Raw genomic sequence first — 18,914 nt, 5'->3', positions numbered from 1 at the left:
AACCATTTTATGGTTCCTACCAGGAGCTTTGGGGTGAATGGGAAGAATAAGTTATTTTGCTGATATAATTGCATTTAAGGTATTCTGTGGCGAATTTGAACTTTTTTTGTAGTAGTAGAAGTTTTGGGTTGGTTTTTTTTTTTAGATTAGAGCATAAACCCATGAAAAACCAGTCTGGCTTGAGGGTTTTTTCCCCAGTCTAGAGCTGGCTACAGCACAGTGTGTAGTTAAGTGCTTTGCTGGGTCTGGACTTCCGGTGTTTACAGATTTGAAGTTGGTAACTTCATGTCAAATCACTGCAAAGTGGAGTACGGCAGGGAACTCATTTGCAATTTGGGATGAGTTTGTTGAAACTCGGAGATCTCGGGAGAACTTCAAAGGCGTAAGCGCATGTAAACAAGCAAGCGGATGAAAAGCCTTTAAACTTTGAACCAAAAGTACTTTCGTAAAGACTTTATACCACTGAGTAACTGGTGATAGAAAACTAGCAGCAGGGCAGACTGTTTGGTTAAATTGTGAAAGAGACATCTTTCCCTTGGAAAAAAGCCTGAGGCAAAGGGGTCGCCTGGCTGGTTCTGGGTTGGGAACTGAACTTTCCAAGACTTCTGCAAGAAAGAGGAGTCTTTTTCCCCATTTTCTGGATTTATCTCATTGAGAAGAGTTGTCTGAAATCAGCGCCCTCTCAGTTTCCTGACAGAGAGATGGGCAAGACCAGAAACAACGTTCTCCTTTTATTCCTCCTCTAATAAGTGTTTTTTCCCTTTGGTTGTATCTAAAAGCAAAAGGAGGAGCTGCTGCCTCCAGTGAAACAAAAAGGCAGTGCCTCGGCTGAAATGTTTTCTGCGCAGCGCTGCTGAGGTCAGGCTGCTCTTTCCCAGCGCTGCCTTTTTCAACAGCAGAAAGCTTGTGTGTCCTCATGCCCCTAGTACAGGGTCCTCCTCTAAGCAGGTTCTTTCCATGCAAGCTGTTGTGGCTTTAGGATGAATGGAGAGATATTAACTTCTCTAAACGTATGGAGAACAAAAGTGCAGTGCGGTATCTTTGGCGCGTGATCCCTAATCTCCCTTTGGTGGGCTGATGTTATGAAGCAAGACATACTGATGGACTAGTGAAGTCAGTCAATGTTTTTGCTTCTCGTCGTGGAAAATGCATGTAACCCATTTCCTTGTAGACCTGCCAGTGATTAAAAAGCAGACAGTGTTTATGTGAATAATCCCTCGTCTGATCTTTGAGTTCTCTTGATCTCGTTAACAAGTCTGAATTAATAAGGCAGAGAGTTATCTACGAGGATGCCAAAACATCCTGGTGTCATGATGTGTTGCAGGGTGTGTTTATGAGGTTACAAGGTGGGAGCCGAGGCGCCGTTGCCCAGGGTGGTGCTGCTACGTTACCTATTTACATGCTGAGTTACGTTCTGTTTAAAGGCATCCACAGCTTGTGTCTGATCAGGGGTCTGGCCGCGCTTGAGTGAGGAGTTACGGTAAGGATACCCATTGGCTGATGATAGCTGGAAAGGTAAAAATGAAGTCAGTGTTACCAGGAAAGGGGAAAGCTGTATCGGAGAAAAGGAGAGTGAGTGGTAGATGAACGATGGCCTGGAAGCTTTCGGTCATGATGAGGTGCACACCAAAGAAATGTTCTTCAGGGAAACCTGTATCCATGGGGCTCAGTTACGGTATAGTATCCTATTTCCTGTTGATCAGGAGGTGAGGCTGATTATTGCTGCCTTTTTCTGGCCTTAGTTTCTTTCCATATTTAACTGGAGTGACCAGACCCACCTGAGTTTTGAGCTGACTACTTGTTATGCACCACTGCAAACTCCGCAGATCTGGCCCTCACCCTGAAAAAGGGGAAGGGAGAAGGTAAAGAAGAGAGGATGACCGGGGCACAGGACTAACCTCTTCTTGTAAGTGTCCGATGTCTATTTCCCAGGGAGCTCCACGGAAGATTTCCATGGGTGGTTCCCAGCCATTGCGGAATTTGGGGATGTAGGTGGGGATATTTGCTTCTCGGGGCCATTCAGCTCTAGGACATGAAGCAGGGAATATGCGGTAAGATTCACAAGGAAGATGTCTCTGAAAGCACGTCAGGGAGAAGCAGCGGCGTCAGGGCATCCTTGACCCTCTGACGTGGGTACAAAATCAAGCACCCTGTCTGCTTTCCCAAGAGCGTGGAGAACCTGGTGAGATGGCAGCTCTGTCCTCACCTGGATCTGGTCCACGTCTCTCCCAGGGAGTCCCAGAGGTTTATCTCTTTTGGTGTCAGGTGTCCTCTGAGGAAATCGGTGGCATCTTTCGAAAGAAGTGGGCTTACAACAGACCTGGCAAGCTCAGGGCCACCACAGCTATTGATGATCTGGATTACACACAAACACACACAAAATATGAGAGATCGTGCAGGAAATGCTCAAAATATCAAACCAGCACACACACAAAGGAACAGAAATCAAAGACAGAAAAATTGGTGGCTCTGATCCTTTGAAGTCTCTGTGCCTGCCCACTCCAAAGGAAGCCAACGTACCCGCCATGGTGACAACCTCTAAACCCAGGCAAACTCGCCTTAGACTTGCGCTTCCAAAGTTCTCCTCTATGCCTTCATATGTAAGGGTGAGGTTTCGCAACGCAGATGAACTAAATTAATGGTTTGCTGCCACCTAAAAGGGATGCTGTATACCCTCAGCATCCCCTTATTATCCTCGCACTGGACTCATAGTACTTGATTGGCAGACTTTTAAGAAAACGTAAATAGACAAATAAGGCATATAGTTCCTGAGCGAGTTCTCCAAGGCATAAAATGAAAGCCAGAGCGCAAGGCTTCATGCCAAGGGATGGCTTGACTCCTGTTGGCAGCAGCTAATCCTTAGATGACCTCAGTTGTCTCACGAAACATCAGCCTAAATCTTTGAAGAAGACTGGGCAGTTCAGAGGAACACAAGGATTGTTCTACTGGAGTCAAAGCAAAGTCTGATTTAAAAATCAGCCGTTGTTAGAGACAGGATACATTGCAAGCTGGCACTTTAAAAAATGGAAAATCACTTGGTATTTCTGTGTCCCTTCTGGCTTCTTTTTGAAGTCGGGATTTCTGCTTCCTATTTTCAGTGCAAATACTGAGCCGTGTTTGCTTGAAGGTGAGATCAGGCAGGTTCCCAATGGGAACCACAGCTGGCTTGCACTTTTGTTCACTGTAAGTCTTTCTTAATGGGGTGGAAAGATTCGTGTTTGCCCAGGTTTGTGTATTTATTGCAAGCTGGGAATCAGATCAGAGGCCAGAAACACTGGCATTATTGCTAGACTTTACTGAGAAAGCTTCAGCCAGTTGTGAGCAGTCTTCCAACTCCTCTGTATAGTCTAACATTAATTACTTTCACACTTACAGGCAGCTAGAAGTAAAAAGTGAGTTCACAGTGAAACCTGTGAATAAGGTTTACCAGTTCCAGTGGCCCAAATAGGAAATGCACCAACTCTGAAGCGCTGGGGTTCTGGATGTGCTTCCTCAGTTTGGCCTGAAAAGAAAAAGGGAACCCAGTTTAACCGTAACCTGATTTTGCCTGCTCTTTTCTCTCACATGGAGGGATTGTTGCTGGCTGGTATTTGCTCTAATTTTATTAACTATAATGGCCTTAAAAAGTAAGGAAACTTGTAAGAGTGCACGTGAAGTTGGGGAAGAAGAGCAGGTGATCGGGGAGTAGGAATCATTCAGTTTTAGATCACTTATTTTGTGTCCATTTCTTAAGGGTGTTGATTTTCAGGAGGGGCAGAGTACCTACTCTGTTCAAATCAGTCCCTTTGAAGCTATTTTGAGCAGAAGCGGAAAACCTGGGCTTATCTTGAAAGTCTTAGCTAGGAGGGACCAGGTCTATTGCTTCTGACTCTTGTAAAGTTGAGATCCCCCAAGTTTCCATGGATGACAACAGCAGAGCAAATGTTTTGCAGGATCCCTCAGCAAATCGCTGACAAGGCAAAATCTCCATCAAGGTCTTGCCTGCAGCACCTAGAGCTGCCCTGGCCGCTGAAATGCTTGGTATTTGGAGTGGACTGTGGTGGGACGAAGGAGCAAACGCTTAGGATTACTTTACTGTGAGAACTGCATTTCATTAACAGCAATCAGCTAAGCTGCGGTGAGAAACCACTTCAGTTTGTGCTTCCTTTCAGCTCTTTCATGTGGCCTGTGCTGCTGGCATCGCAATGGAAAACAGGCTCCCTGCTCCCCACCGAAACGCAAAGCATTTTAAATGCTGGTGGTAAAACACTCACGTGGAGTGGAAAGTGTGAAATAACCGATGGCAGCAAGGTGACTAAATGAAATGGCACTTCACAAGGACTTTGCGGCCACATGGCCCGTGACGGCAGTGCTGGGGCAGACATGGCAGCGCTCCACCACACATTGCCCACTCTCTTTCTTACTTGCCCCCAGCCTCTTGCCGGGAGATCGGTTACTCTTGCTGGGTTTGTGGATACACAGGCAGCAAAGTCCAGGCCCTGAGTGCAGGGAGAGCTCGGGTACACAGAATCACAGAATTTTCAGAGTTGGAAGGGACCTCTAGAGATCATCCAGCCCCACTCCCCTGCTAAAGCAGGACTGCCCAGAGCACATCACTCAGGACTGCATCCAGGCGGGTTTTGAAAATCTCCAGAGAAGGAGACTCCCCCCCCTCCCTGGGCAGCCTGTGCCACTGCTCTGTCACCCCAACCGTAAAGAAGTGTTTCTGTGTGTTGGAACGGAACTTCCTCTGTTCTAACTTACACCCATCGCCCCTCGTCCTGTCACTGGGAACCACCGAGAAGAGTCTGGCTCCATCCTCCTTCAACCCACCCTTTAGATACTTGTAAGTAGTCATAAGGTCTCCCCTCAGCCTTCTCTTCCCCAGGCTAAAGAGTCCCAGCGCTCTCAGCCTTTCCTCATACGGGAGATGCTCCAATCCCTCAATCATCTTGGTTGCCCTTCGCTGGACTCGCTCCAGCAGTTCCCTGTCCCTCTTGAAGTGTGGAGCCCCAAACTGGACACAGTATTCCAGTTGTGGCCTCACCAGTGCCGAGTCGAGGGGGAGAATGACCTCCCTCGACCTACTGGACACACTCTTCCCTATGCAGCCCAGGATTCCGTTGGCCTTTTTGGCGGCAAGGGCACACACGCATGAATTTCCTACGCGTTAGCTCCCACGCTGCTAACGGGGGAGCAGCAGCGGTGCTGAGCTCGGGGGCTGCGTGCCAGAGCATTTGCACAGATCCACACTTGGGGCTGCACAGTCGGCCACAAGTGGCCAGGGTGGGACACTAACTCCTGTGTCAGAGGTCAGAAAGGGCTGGGATTTCTTTATGCTTGGAGAATCCTCAGTTGCGGCTTCAGGGAAGCGAACATCCCGCTGGGGATGTGTGGCATAGCCTCAGCGCAGTGCCTGATCAGTTTGCGCGAGAGCAGTGATTGGCAACCAGAGATGATGCCTCCAAGACTCGTTTCTGGTGCTGAGCTGGCAAAAGTGCATGCATGCGTGCTTCTAAAAGAAAAGGCTGGAGCCTGCTGTCCTGCATTACAGTTGTTTACAGTCTCTGTGGTTTCCTTACTAATAACTTCTCCGGAAGGATCTTGTCGGGCTGTGTTCGCTGGGCAAGTTTGGTCAGAAGTGACAGAATTTCCTTCTGGCTCGTTACCCTCCTGGTCTCACAGACCTGGCAGCACTGGGAACATCTTTATGCTCCTGCTTTTCATCCCCTTCTTAAGACGGCAGCTCCTCCGGGGAGACAGAGAGGAGCCAGGAACGTCAGGGTAATGGGGGACATCAGTTGTTAACCAGAAATTTTCCAGGCCCTTGGCTGAGGCAGCTTTACAGCGGCTTTGCAGACAGAATCAGATGTGAGCCACTTAAAGTAGATAAGACTACTTTTTTTTTTTTTTTTTTAATATTTGCATTTTATGCTTTGGAAGGATAACGAGGACTAGAGCTCTCGCAGAACAACCCAGGCTTCTAAAGGCCACAAGCAGAAGCGAACACCTAGAGTGGGGATGGATGTCTAAATAAGCCTTTGCACAGCTCTCGGCAAGGTGGGCACGGCAGTTCTTGGCTCTCTAAGCTCACAGCTTCACAAAGGCTCTGAGTCAGGACTGTGCCTGAAAGGAGATGCAGGCGTTGTGCGGCCCCTGGCTGCTCAATCCCATCCTGGACTTTTCACTTCTAGTTTCAGTTTAACAACTTGGCCCAAAAAACCTGCACGAGCCTGACTCGATGTTCTGGATTCTGAAGATCCTGGAATTCACATCTTTGTCCCTTGATAGTGTTTTCAGTTCAAATTTCACTTTAAGTGCTTACTACTGTGATATATGGGGGAAAAGCCCTGGCACTGCATGGGATGAAAATACTCTCTGTATCTCACCAAGAGGTTAAAAGCCAGTTTGGTTTTCTGGAAGCAGTCGATGAACTCGGCCTCACTTGGGGGTCTTGCTCGAAGAGTCAGCATGCCCTCTGTTACGAGAAGGTGGAGAGAAAGACACTTTTTAATTAGAGCATCCCTTTTCAGGAAGGTTTCATCTTGCTAGCATGCAGAAGACACAGCAAAAACGGGTGTTGAGACTAGAACTACTAAAAATGAAGGGTTCAAGAGTAGCCAAAAGTCTGTCTCTGTTTTGGAGGCTTCACTAGGCTCTGTGTGCTCTACAAGAGGGCCCCACAGACCAGCAGCACCTTCCAAACTGGTGTAGCTCTTGTGGGGTCCATAGCCGTGCTGCTGCAGCAGCCTGGCCTTGCCGGGGTGTAAGCTGAGGTCTCCTCCCAACCTCCATCCATGCCCCCGCGTTCCCCCTTTGTTCTCTCCACTGCACTGTACCTGCTGGCCCTTTCTTCTTGTTCTTCTTCCCTTTCTTCCTTTGGTTGAGCTGTTTGAATGCCTCTGCAGCCTTCTGAAGCCTGGCAACAAACACTTCGATGTCATCCAGAGTGCTGTTCAGGATTTGCTGTGAGGGCAGAAATGCAAAAAACCACGGTGAAAGAGAGCCCGACCTGCAGGCAGCTGGGAAGCCCGAACCCCGCAGCGTGCCGCTCTGCGCCTGCTTCATTTCCTGCAAGAATGCACAGGAACGGGGAATCCAGGCATGAAATTAAGCTGAATTCATCACTTTGCGAACACAAAGCTGTGCCTGGTTGTGTGCTGTAATTATCAATGTGACAAGTGACCCCTGCTAATGGACGTATGGAAAACAGCCCCGAAACTGGACTGTGGGCTGGGGAGGAGCAGACCTTCTGAAATCGGCAGAGCTGTCACAGGTCAAAGGAGATGGTACCTGACCTGGCAATGGAGCTTTGCTTTTTTTTCGCCTTATCTTTATGAAAGGTAGAGATCAGTTTAACAATGACTAGACTATGCGTAAAACGTCTGCTCCTGGAGGAGCCTTGCTTCCTTCCTCTCTTCTCCCTCTCCTTCTGCCTATTGACTGTGCACCGCTCTTGTTACCAACCGTTTCTTTTTCAATCTTCTGTGCTAAGATGGCTCGGGACTCTTCGTGGTCATGAGAGCCGGAGCCTCGTCGTTCGTAGTCTGCAAGCAAGGGAAGGAGAGAAAAATATCTTTACTGTCAGAGCTTGAAAATAGACCCCATTAAATGCAGGGAGCCATGGGATGGTAACTCCCGGCTTGGTTGGTTGTTCTGGGTTATGAGAGCACCTCAGGAGATCACAAAGAACAGGAGGTGATCAAAGTTGCTGATTAAATCTTCCGAGGTCGCAGCACCTGCCCACTAACCCTCTGTGTCGATACGCTGCCTGTTTTCGAATATAAGCAGTGAATGAATCCTGAAGGGCAGCCAGCTGTCAGCTACGGGCAGAGACCTGCAAGCCCCAGTCTGCAGATGCTGTGAGTCGCTAACTCCTCTGCCTTTGATCCGTCTGACTGACTTAGAGGAGGCGAAGAGCCACCACGCGTGTTGCAGAGCGCTCCACATGTATGTAACGTGCCGTTAGAGTAACTCCCACCTTCCCTTCTAACCCCCAGCTCTTGGCAGGAGCCTTTCTTGTCCCAGAGGTATCAGTTTAACTAAGCAGTAGTTGAGAAAGAAGAAATAAGAGTGGGAAGTGAATGCAACTGTCACTTGCTAGAAAGCAGCATGCCAGGAATTCTGCATGACTGATGTTTAGACAGGCCCGTGCACAAATCAGCATTTTTATGTAAACTCGTGTGCAGTCTCTCAAGTGTTTTTAATGAGTATTAAAAAAATCCTGGAATAAAAAAAGCACAGGCACCTCCCGGCTTCCAGAAGGTGGACACTCGGTGAGGGAGTGGGGGTGTGATATTTCAGCGTGAGAAATTGCTGCGTGGCCTCTTGTGAAAAGAGTGGCATGTCAGCTTGGTGAAACGGGGTTCGGAAGGGCCAGCGCAGCAGGATTTGTTAAGTGGGAAAACTGGGGGGGGGCAGTTTTGGCAAAGGACTGTGAAAAATATACATCATCTTTAAGCGTTCAGATGAGGCAATTAGTTTTGACAGGTTTTGTAGAAAAAAGCAGTAAGGTGTGTTTCAAAGGAGAAGTGATCTCGGCAAACAAGCGTCACTCGAGGCTTTCTCCTGTCACCTGCTTTTGTGCTGGGCACTGTGTTCTCAGGTCCAGAAATCCTGCCTGGGTAAATGCCCAGCTCTGATGTAAGCAGCGCGCTTAGAGCTTTGTGCTAAGCAGCCTGGGAAGGGCAGAGCTAAGGGTGGCCGCTTCATTAAAAACTGCTGTGCATCGGAATATAGATATTTATATGTGGCCCAGCTCTGAAATATAGATCTTATTTTCATTATGCAAAACTGGACCTTGACATAGGCTCTCCGTTCAGGAGGCCGGAGCAGCTGCTCGGCTTCAGATCCCATCCCCGGGAAATCAGTGTTTTCTCTCCTCAGCTGGTGTTTGGAGTTTCTTACAGTCTCCTGATTACATGTCTTCCTTGAACCTAAAAACTCATCCTAAGAGAAGGTGGTACAGTAGGCAGTGATATGAAAGGCTTACAGCTTGCTTGTCATTTTAGACAATTTGAGCTTTTGTCAGAGGAAGAGTTTACTTCTGTTACTTTCTCCAAAGACAAATACAAGTTTTTTCAAGCAGCTCAAACAGGCTGAAGTCAGGATGGTTTTGGAACAAGATTTTACATTAGCACATGAGATAGATGAGCTCAGATCTGCATGTCCACGCTCAACTCTAGGATAATTCATGCCAACGACTTGACCTCTGAGGGTGCAATTTTGGCTCCTGTGAAGTCAGCAGAGCCAGGAGTTTGCCTTTCTGACCAGGTCTGTCTTGTCTGTACGTTTTAAGATCGCTGGTGCCTGATCCAAACGTCATGCAATCGCTCGGTTTTATGAAGGGCTTTCAACTCTTTTGGGAATTTCAGTATCCCCGAAATAAAGGTGATGTTACAAGCAGTTTCTAGGAGCTTTGATTTGTTGAGCTGCCATTGAGAAGATGCCTACTGCTAGCCCAGTGGGTAGAAATGTTCGCTGCGGCCCAGTTTTTAAGCGTTTACAAAGCACAGCCAGAGATGCAACAAATAGTTGTGCCTTTGGTATGTATCTGTGTTTCATTATAACACTGTGAAAAAAACACTGGGCTTCCCCGTGCTGCAGCGATACAGGGCCTGGAATGAGCACAGGCCGTTTCAGGAGGATTGGCTGTCTGGGCTGACGAGTCCCCCGTCCCCAGGACAGACTTGCCGAGTGCTCCCAGTACCTGGATCGTGCTGGGAAGGGGGTGCCACCCGGTTCCTGTTCATCCCCGAGCCTCGCATGTCGTGCTGGATGGGGATGGGAGCCGGCCCTTGCGGCGGTGGGAGGATGGATTGTCTCTGCCTGATCTTCTCTTGGTTTGCTCTACAAGAGAAACGATGCAGAACACCCCCATCAGTGGTTGCTAGTCCTGTTTCTGAGAGACTGGTGTGTGAACGCGCCATTGTAAATTTATATTTATATTTTTTTACTCCCAGCTGTACCCTGCAGCACTTACTTGAGTGTCTGTGGCCGTATCTTCTTCCCATGCTTGTGGTCTGCCAGGGCACTTTCTATGTCCTCGTGAACCATCTCCGCCTCAAAGATAAAACGGGGATGTTTTTAAGGGCTTTGCTTTGGAAAGGGTTAAGGGCTGTAAGTGGGCGAAGGAAGAAGGGGCTGGCAGCCAGCTAGGAGCTGTTTTACACCAGCGAGGAGGGCTCTGCTCACCTCCACCTCATCGCAGTTGAAGAAGTGGATGTCAGGTTTGTGCTGCTCCGAATCCTGACACACCAGGAGGAGGATGGAGGAATAGCGCATCTGATTCAGCACCGTCTGGCAGTGCTGGACTGTCGGCAGAGGGAAGTCCTCCAGCTCCTCCTGGAAGAGAAAGAGGAAGGGGTGAGGCAGTGGGGAACTACTGAACTGCCGGGGAACGGTCCTGTGTGTGAACTCCTGGGATCCCTGTTTGAGGAGAGAGGCCTGGCACAGCTTGTGGTTTGCTTGGCTCTTCAAAGATATGTGTGAGGGTTTGCAGAGGGGCAGTGGTTTAGGAAAGAGGTGGATGGCACATAGAGGTGAACTCTTGCTCTCCTTTGAGTCCTCAATATGGGACCCAGTGTGAGACTTCAATAACTTGAGCTTTGTTTCTCTTCATCGTCTTATTGCTGTGCTCTACTTGCACCAGTATACTTGTCATGCAACCCAGCAGAGCACTGGGAAGAAAGATACTTTCTGTGAGGGGTTTACCCTCCCGCTGTCTCCTTGGATGACCTTGGGCTCATATTCTTTAAGTTCTTATCGCTAAAATCGGGGCGGCACCATCCCTCTCTCCCTGTCTGGCTGCTCTTTCCCCTCGGATTAGGTGCTCTGTGTGCGTGTACGTGTATCACCTGACAAAGTGGGGCACTGTGCGCAGGCAGGTGATCCTGCGTGTTATTTTAACGCGAGTAGTATGTCCTTCCCTCTCTGTTTATGCTTTATGCAGATCTCTGTGGACCTGTAAGTCTGCATCACTCCCACAGAGAGCAGTTTTACTGTTGGCCTGGAGCGCAGCTCAAGGTATCTTTCACGTGGAGTGTCTGTATCTGGAGCTGTGAATAAATAATCCCACACCTACCTGCCCTTTGAATTAGAGTCAGCCAGCCCCCGCACACCCAGGAGTGGATTTTGGTAGCGATTCGCCCTTGTTTGGGTTCCTTGGAAAAGGCCTTTCCAGGCAGAATGGGAAGGGCACACACTGCACCCCAGGCGAGTAGCTCTCGCAGAGCTCTGGGTACCTGCGACTCGCAGTCCAGCAAGCGGATGGACTTGTCGTTCACTTGCAGCAGCATCTCCTGTGTCCAGATCTTCTCTTTTGAGTTGAGCAAGATGAGTTTTCGAATAGCATCGTCCACCGTCACGATGGACTCGCTCTTGTCCATCATGAACGTGGCCAAGTGCTGAAGTTGGGAGGAAAGGAGGAGAAAACAGGTGAAAACGCTTTGAATGTGTGCGTACCACAAATGAGTGGTGAAACCATCTCTAAAGACTTGAACTACTGTTTGTCTGCTCTTTAGAGCACGAGCACGAAACAGTCGCTTCAGAACATGTACGTTCTGGTTGTTAATAGCCTGTTCGTCGTGGTGAGAGATTAGGGTTTCGTAACGCAGCAGGCGTTTTCATAACGAGTTTCACCACTTGCATATTTATCTCATCATATGTCAATTCTGGCAGCACTGGCCCCCAGCCAGCAGCATGTGGTTGCAAGTGCTTTGTACACACGAGTTAGTCCCCTGGCTTTTCTGAAACTGGCTTGGAAGTTTAAATACGGTAGTTAAGCCTCACTTGCCACGCTAAAAGCGCTTGCATTTTGCTTGGCTCACGTCGCAGATCTCCCTGCATGGAATTTGTCCCAGGCAAAGAGCTCACACGAGCCGTGGGCGATTTGTCCTCTGTGCCAAGGTGGGATCCACGCAATGTACAGGTTTCGGCCAAGTCCCCTGCCCCGGATAATTCAACAGGCAGCACAGTCGCACCAGAGAGCGCTTCTGCGCTGCAAAGCTACCTGCTCTGCAAGGCAGCTGCGAATCTGGCAGCTGACTGCTCCAGCCCTTCAGTCCCCTCAGGTGGCCTTCCCCCCAAAGTACCCAAATCAGCCCTCAGGGTAGTGAAAGTTGGCGTCGATGACTGTAAGAAAGGATTTTTTTGCTACTTCCCTCTGTCCCACACTGTGGCTTTACTAGATTACCCCGGTTTTCCTCGGTCCCTCTAGCTGTCCTATAAACCCAGCCCAGGACTCTTCCCACCACCAGCCTGGCTTCCATGCTCTCCTCCCCTCTTGCGCTGCGGGACCAGGAGCAGCTCGGGTAAGGTGGCAACAGCCCAGACGTGACTGCACTCGCGTGCTCTCACATCCGTGCTCTTAACTGTGTCCTGAAGCTTCTGGCCACCCCAGCCTTGCACTTGGCGCTCGTATTTACAGAGAGTTTGTGTAATCGAGCTGCACCCGCAGGCTTTGGGCTGCTCCTGGGGCTCCATGCGAGAGGAACGCTGTATCTCCCCCCAGCAGTGGGTGAAGGCCCCTCCAGAAATGCAGGTAATTTATTTATCTCCCCTCTGATCAGCAGCCACTGTGCTCTGTGCATGGGGGGAACGTGAGTCTGCCAGCAGAGGGGACTGTGAGGCAGGAGAAGCTGTGAGCTTCGCCCGCTGGCAGCAGCCAGGCTGTTTTCTGTGGACTTGTCCCTGGGCGAGCGACAGCACAGCCAGGCCGCGTGTTCAGGTGACAACAGGGGAAGGGGAAAAAATTCAGGAAGGAAAAGGAAACGGTCCCGTTTCACCTCATTCCCTCTCATGCCCTGCTGCGTTCCTGGTGAGGAGAAGGGAAGGAGAACGTGCCCGACTGGGAAAGCGGATAAAGCTTTTCCCTGTCATAACCAACTTTCTCCAAGAGAGAAAGGCAGGAGGTTTTCGGATGGGTAAGTTATAGGTCTGACCAACGCGTCTGTGTTGCAGCTAGTCCATGGGCCTGCTGCCAGGAGGCTGGCCACACCAGCTCCCAACTCCTTCTCTCTTCCTTGGGCTATCGATGGCCCATCCATCAGCATGACCCTCTCGCTCCGCTTCCCCTACTCGAGAGCATTAGGGGAAATAACGCGTTGCTGCTGAATCGGCTATGGGTCAGCGGAAAAGCTGTGGAGCAGATGGACCCCCCTGGCAGGGAGACCCGGGCACTGCGGGCACAGCAGATTCAGTACAGGCGTTCGCTGTGGGTCTGGGGGCAACGGTGCGACATCCCCAGAAACAGTCCTGCCGGGCATTTGGCGTTTGTGTGGATGGCAGCAGTGGAAACTCCTGCTTGTCTTTGATGCGCAAATCCTGCAGCCTGGTTTCAAAGCAAGGGCTGCGAAAATGGGGCACGTTTAAAGCAAGCCACGAATTGGGTTGTGAAATTAGGAGCGGCTCTTTGTTGTCTGTAGCTCAGGGATGGGTTTTGCCTGGTTTTTCTCCCTCTGATCCTTTGTCTTTGTGCCTTCTCCCAGTGATTAGACATAACCTTTTTAGGGTTCACGCAGTTTCTTTCTAGTGCTGACTCTTTGCTGCAGTGGTGCCTTATCAGGGGTCAGGGTCTGGGCTGGCACAAAAAGACAGTCTTTGTCCCGGAGGATTAGCAAGCAAGAGCCACAAACCACAAGAAGAGAAGGGGAAAGGGCTGGGGGAAAATGTGTCTGTTCCCAGTAGCAGTCTCAGCTCACGAACTGATTAAAGAACCCAATGGGTAGCGTCCACAATCAGCGTATGCCTCAGGGGGCAAGGAGGAGGATGAGTTGCTCGGGAAGGCAGTCCTTTTTCACCTGTAAAAGCCCAGGGAGACACAAAGCGGGACGCAGACTAAGAGGCGGCAAAAGCTGACCCTACTCCAGCACCAGGGAGCGAACCAGCATTGTACTGCACTGGAAATAGGTTACAGAGGGGCCTCGGAGAGGCTGTGAATGTTGGGGTTTGATATAGAGCAGGTGGACCTGAGGAGGATCTGTGTACTCAGAGCACGGAGCCTTGGACGGTCGCGTTGAAGCACAGGCAAGAACCGTCGTTGCCATCGGCTCCAGGCGAGGTGGGAGCAGGGGGAAAGGCTGAGACTTAAAGCACTGGTAGCCCTGACAGGCAGAAAGGGCTGAGTCTTTAAACGTGACGGTCAACGGTGGGAATTAGGGGTGGAGAGGATTTGTGGTGAGCAATTTGTTGTTAAGGTGGCTGTTGGATAATTCACAAGGACTGGAAAGAGCAGAGGAGAGGATAAACACTGCAAAGTGCACGAGTGTTCATAAAGCAAAGGTATTGGGTGAGGCACTGTCTAAATAAAGCTCCTGGCAGGTATTTGAGCTGAAAGCTGAGATTAGCCATGCAATCAGATATGAAAAACATGCTCACGTATATATTACTGTAACTGTAAAATAGTGCACGAAAAGGTATTTGCAAAGTCAATATTATCTGTGCAGATGTGACAAACCCTCTCCTCTGCTTTCTGAGCAGTGAAGAGAACTGGTTTATACCTGATGACGGGCATTCTTATCTGTTCTATTATTTTAACTGCCAGGTTTACAATCTTCATAAATTCCTTTGTTGTTTACTATTAAGTAAGTTAATTTTCATGGAGGGGAAAGCCACTCGTCTAACTCGGACTCATGAGGATATTTTTTCTTTGCCATTCACTTTAGATACTGGTGGAGCGAGAGGAAGAGAAGCTTCCTACTGTCTTTGATTTATCTCATGAAAACCTCTTTTCATCCAGATGGATGTTCAAATACAGTAGCTTTTGTAAGAATGGGCAATGAGTCCATCCACTATTAAACTTTGATCAGATTATAGATTACTTCAAAGAGTGTAAAATGTCTCTTGTGAGGAAACCTCTTCCTCCCTCACTGCCTGCCACTGAAATCCTGTTTGCCGTGGCCAAAGTTCAAGGTAGAGTCTCGCAAATGGGTGGCATATGGCATAATTAATGAAGAATTCACGTACGTGTCACTGTTTAAAGTCCCTTCTCTGCTTCCGTGAGTGACTTTACTTGGTAGGAGTCACTGATGGGGATGGTTGGCAGGGCCACCGATGGGGCAGCTGGCCATCGGGTTAGTTTCTCCGATGGAAACCAGGGCCTCTTTCCAAACGGGCATTTTTAAAAGTCTAAATTTCTTTTTTAAGCAACTGAACGGGCTCCTTTATTTCTAACTGTGTACTTAAGCTCTCTGCTGGACTGGGGTCTTAAACCGGAGAAGAGAGCCCCCTATCTACTAAATATGAACCTCGTAACGTGTTTTCCTTTCTCGTCTTGCCCAGTTTTCAGCGGTGAATGGTCCAGCTGGCCTCAGACGGGCACCTCTGATCCTGTGGTGCGGAGGCCACTGGCCTGCACCAGCGTGTTGCATTCCCATTATCGCCGGGCTCGGGACAGCCGGGCTGGCTCCTCTTTTTTTTTTAAGTGGATGTCTGACAATGGGAGGTGAATTTGGCTTAATGCCTGTCATGGTTGAAGGGTTTTGAATTACTTGAGAGGACGCGGTAGCCGAGGAAGAGCTGAAAGATGATAGTCTGTGTGGTCTCTGTTGTTTGGGCAGATGAGTTCCTGTAACCGCCACGGGAACCCCGGTTTTAACTTGTCTGGCCATGCGGATCAAGAAGGGTTTGAAGCACGGGGGGGTGAGAGGGACAGCAGCTCCCACCACTTCAAATGCGGCGGAGGAACTGAGGACAACAGCTTCTCTGTTTCTTGTCTCCTTGTACAGCATTCCCCTTGCCTTTTTAACATCTCCCCCCCGCTTACTCAACACTTTAATTTCCTGAATCCTGATTATTCAGAAAGGAAATAATTTTTTGCTAAATTATGGTTTTATATGCCATTTTCAATTTAAATTTGAAGTGGAAAGGAGGGCCATATGTAATTAAACCAACTCTGTATTCTTTAACGATCCTTTAAGAGGACAGAGTTGCTGCCCTCAAAATGTCCCCAGACACTGGTCCCCGAGGTAGCCCAGCGAGGGAGAGGGGACAAGCCAGGAACTTCCGAGCCTTCGGTGCAGGTGAGCACACTGGACATGCAGAAGCAGTGACCGGTCTCTGTTTCTCTCCCTGTCCCCCAGTCTGTCTATGTGGGTGTCTCTCCCACTCTTCAGTTCAAAGAATCACAGGGGATCCAAGGGAGGGACAGGTAAATGGTCAGGGATGGCCTTTGTCACGTGGTGGGGGAGAGCCATGGAAGCCTGGACCCGGCTTAGTTATGGGATTTGAGCGTGATTCAGAGTTGTGCCGTGGAAAGCTGTTTGTAGCCTCGTGGGAGGATCTGTGAGCTATACCGGTGTCTATTCACTTGGACTTTCAAATAAGGCCGTACTATAACAGAACAACTGCTGCTCTCCACAGCAAGGGGTTGGAGAGGAGCAGCAGTGAAATAAAAGATGGCAGGAGAGCTGGTGTTGACTTTAGACAGAGCAGGCGATGTGTAAGAGGAGAGATAGGAGAGAGGTCCAGTCCAGCTGGAAACCTCTGACTCGTGGGAAGGAGTGGGGTCAGTCTCGAGAGAGAAATTGTCTCCAGACTTGTGCTGCTCTCATAGTCCTTTAGTTTATCTCCTCAAAGTGTCTGTGGTGAAGAAATTCCTGTGCTCCACCTATGTACGCGCTTTAATTTCCTGCCCTTTTGTGCCCGAAGGAATCGGAGGAGAAGCCCAGATGACCCCACGCTTCAGTAGCGTGTTCCATGTGGTTGAGAGAACCTGGGTGGTCTCAGCCCCTGGGTCGGGGCTGGCAGGGCCGTGGCGACCCACAGCTCAGTCACAGCGGGTGGCGAAGTCTGAAAGTGTCCCCTGCAGTCCAGGAGCTACAGATAGTGAGGGCACCCAGCTGGGTCCGAAGCTCAGGAGGCAAGTTTATCTACGGGCATGGGGGAGCCAGGAACTGCGGAAAAGGAGTAGGGGGTTTCAAGCAGCTTTGCTCTTTGCCTCTCCCCGGGTGTGGAGAGTGACTTTTGCTTATTGTAAGGAGGTTCCCAACTCCTCTTTGACCTAACGAAGCTCCAGGACAAACGAAACACGTTGCATTACCGGCATCTATCACAGGCGTTGGCCTTTCAGCCCCGTAGCGTTTCATTGCATACTCACCTGTACGTGGTACTGCGAAGTCTCGTGCATAATGACATTAGAGTTGGAGTATTTTTTCCTTTGTTCTGCAAAAAAGAAGAAAAAAAGCCTTCATTGTAGTGACTGTTTATCGGTACATCAGGGTCTGAGTATTACAGTGCTCGTGACGGGGTGCTACAGTCTTTCTCATAGTCTCTGAGCTTCCAGCTTCAACTGGAGAATTGGGAATAATAAGACATATTAATGATATTAACTTTTGTAACGAGGATTGACAAATGGGGTGTGCAGGGTACACGTTCAGGTTGTATCCCTTAATGCTGCTGCTAATGTGATTCCTGGAGGCCAGCACCATTTGTGGAGGAACGAAGCCTAGTCTAAAAGAAAGCCCCAGACAACAAATGATTAGGGAGGCTCTTGGAAGAGGGCTGGGGAGGTGAGGAGTGGCTTGGGAAGGCTGGCAGAAGGCTAAGACCTGCACGTGGCAAGAAGGAAAAGAAACCCAACTGCAACCCACCAGTTTGGACATAACAGCCCTCTGAGTCATCCTCCAGAAGAAACCCTCTGTGCTACTGTGACGCTTTTACTTTGCTTTCTCGCGTTTCCCAGCCAGCCGCAGTAAAGCGCCGTAGTCGCGGCGAGGAAGGGCTGCAGGGATCGCCAGCCAGTCGGATCCTGCGTTTCTTGTATGATTATTTTATGAGGCAACAAAACCTTCGTTACTTCCCGCTTTTCTTACTGGAAAGCGGCGGTAAAGAGCAATCAGGGAAAAAACTGCTTGGAATTTCGTGAGGCTAATGAATATAATCCTGTAAGAATTCACCCTGCCCAGCTCTTACTCGCTGTTTAATTGGTACCTGTCTAGGGATTCCTTATAAATACGTTGCTTGAATAGCAGAGGAGTGACTCTCCAGGCCTGGAGTGATCTGGGAGCGTCCAAACTGAAAACATCCTCCTCACCAGCAGAGGACATCCTCCGATCTCTGGTTTGCTTAGAAAATGCAATGGCAGTTTTATATGTTTTCATCCTTCTTAAAGCCTGTGTTCGAGTATCCTGTCCTCTCTAGCAACGGTCACAGCCAAGGGGATTTCATAACGCAGCAAACGTTGGGGCTCCTCGTGTTTTAAAGAAGTAGATACTAATCTTGGTTTATTTGTGGTTTACTTCAAAGCTCTCTTTAATGCCTTCCCTGGGATGTTGGCTTCTCTCTTGTTTTCCCCTTTTCTTTGAACACAGAACATGCGGTCTCATGTAACAAATTTCACATTAAAGAGGCTGGCACCTAGAAAATGAATCTCCTCAAAGGAACTCATTCGGTCGGTTTCCAAACTTTTTTTGGTGAAATGGTACAAGACCCAGGTAAAACTTTCCAAAATGTTTCTTTAGTTTATATTTTTAGTGGCATGTCACACTTTAATTGAATAACGCTCCCCAAAGACTTAGAAGAAATACTGGTAATATTTTTGAGTGCTGAAAGTTGGATGCTTTCCTTGTAATCAAAACAAACTGACTTTTTTTTAATAAAAAAGATGGAAACCCGAAGATAAGTCTCTTTCAACGTGTGTACAGTGAAATGAAGTGACTATAAAGCAGAGCAAGGGCAGGGTGGTAACTGGAAGGGGCTGGAGGTGGTACGGAGCTCTGGGCAGGAGCAGTGTCTGCTGGAGGACTGACCATCCTGTGGTGCCCCTGGGAGGTCTCTGCCCACATGGACGGGCTATGGGCAACCAGGGCTCTGTCTGGTCACTCCTTCAGGTGATAATTTGAGAAAGGGGACGGCAGCCTAACGGAGGTGCTGGTGATGTAGCTCCTCCCTAGGGACACCGTGGTTTGTTTGACTTTTTCTTTTGCTGTTCTCTGAAA

General features: G+C 49.2%; 1 protein-coding gene across 1 annotated transcript in view; it reads right to left on the bottom strand.

Annotated features, from left to right (window-relative positions):
• EPS8L2 (EPS8-like 2) overlaps positions 1–18,914 on the bottom strand; it is a 68,831-nt gene that overhangs the window by 10,076 nt on the left and 39,841 nt on the right. The window contains exons 4-15 of the mRNA XM_009892452.1: positions 17,075–17,139; positions 11,223–11,384; positions 10,174–10,323; positions 9,962–10,041; positions 9,689–9,828; positions 7,447–7,526; positions 6,819–6,945; positions 6,369–6,457; positions 3,428–3,502; positions 2,207–2,355; positions 1,899–2,025; positions 1,392–1,507 (exon numbers count right to left, since the gene is read on the bottom strand). Coding sequence (XP_009890754.1) covers positions 1,392–1,507; positions 1,899–2,025; positions 2,207–2,355; positions 3,428–3,502; positions 6,369–6,457; positions 6,819–6,945; positions 7,447–7,526; positions 9,689–9,828; positions 9,962–10,041; positions 10,174–10,323; positions 11,223–11,384; positions 17,075–17,139 — 1,360 coding nt within the window. The remainder of the gene's footprint in view (positions 1–1,391; positions 1,508–1,898; positions 2,026–2,206; positions 2,356–3,427; positions 3,503–6,368; positions 6,458–6,818; positions 6,946–7,446; positions 7,527–9,688; positions 9,829–9,961; positions 10,042–10,173; positions 10,324–11,222; positions 11,385–17,074; positions 17,140–18,914) is intronic.

This window comes from Charadrius vociferus, unplaced genomic scaffold (genome assembly GCF_000708025.1).
Source record: "Charadrius vociferus isolate BGI_N301 unplaced genomic scaffold, ASM70802v2 scaffold1039, whole genome shotgun sequence".
Classification (NCBI taxonomy): Eukaryota; Metazoa; Chordata; class Aves; order Charadriiformes; family Charadriidae; genus Charadrius; species Charadrius vociferus.
The sequence above is the reverse complement of the archived record's forward strand: the minus strand, read 5'-3'. Positions and strand labels throughout refer to the sequence as shown.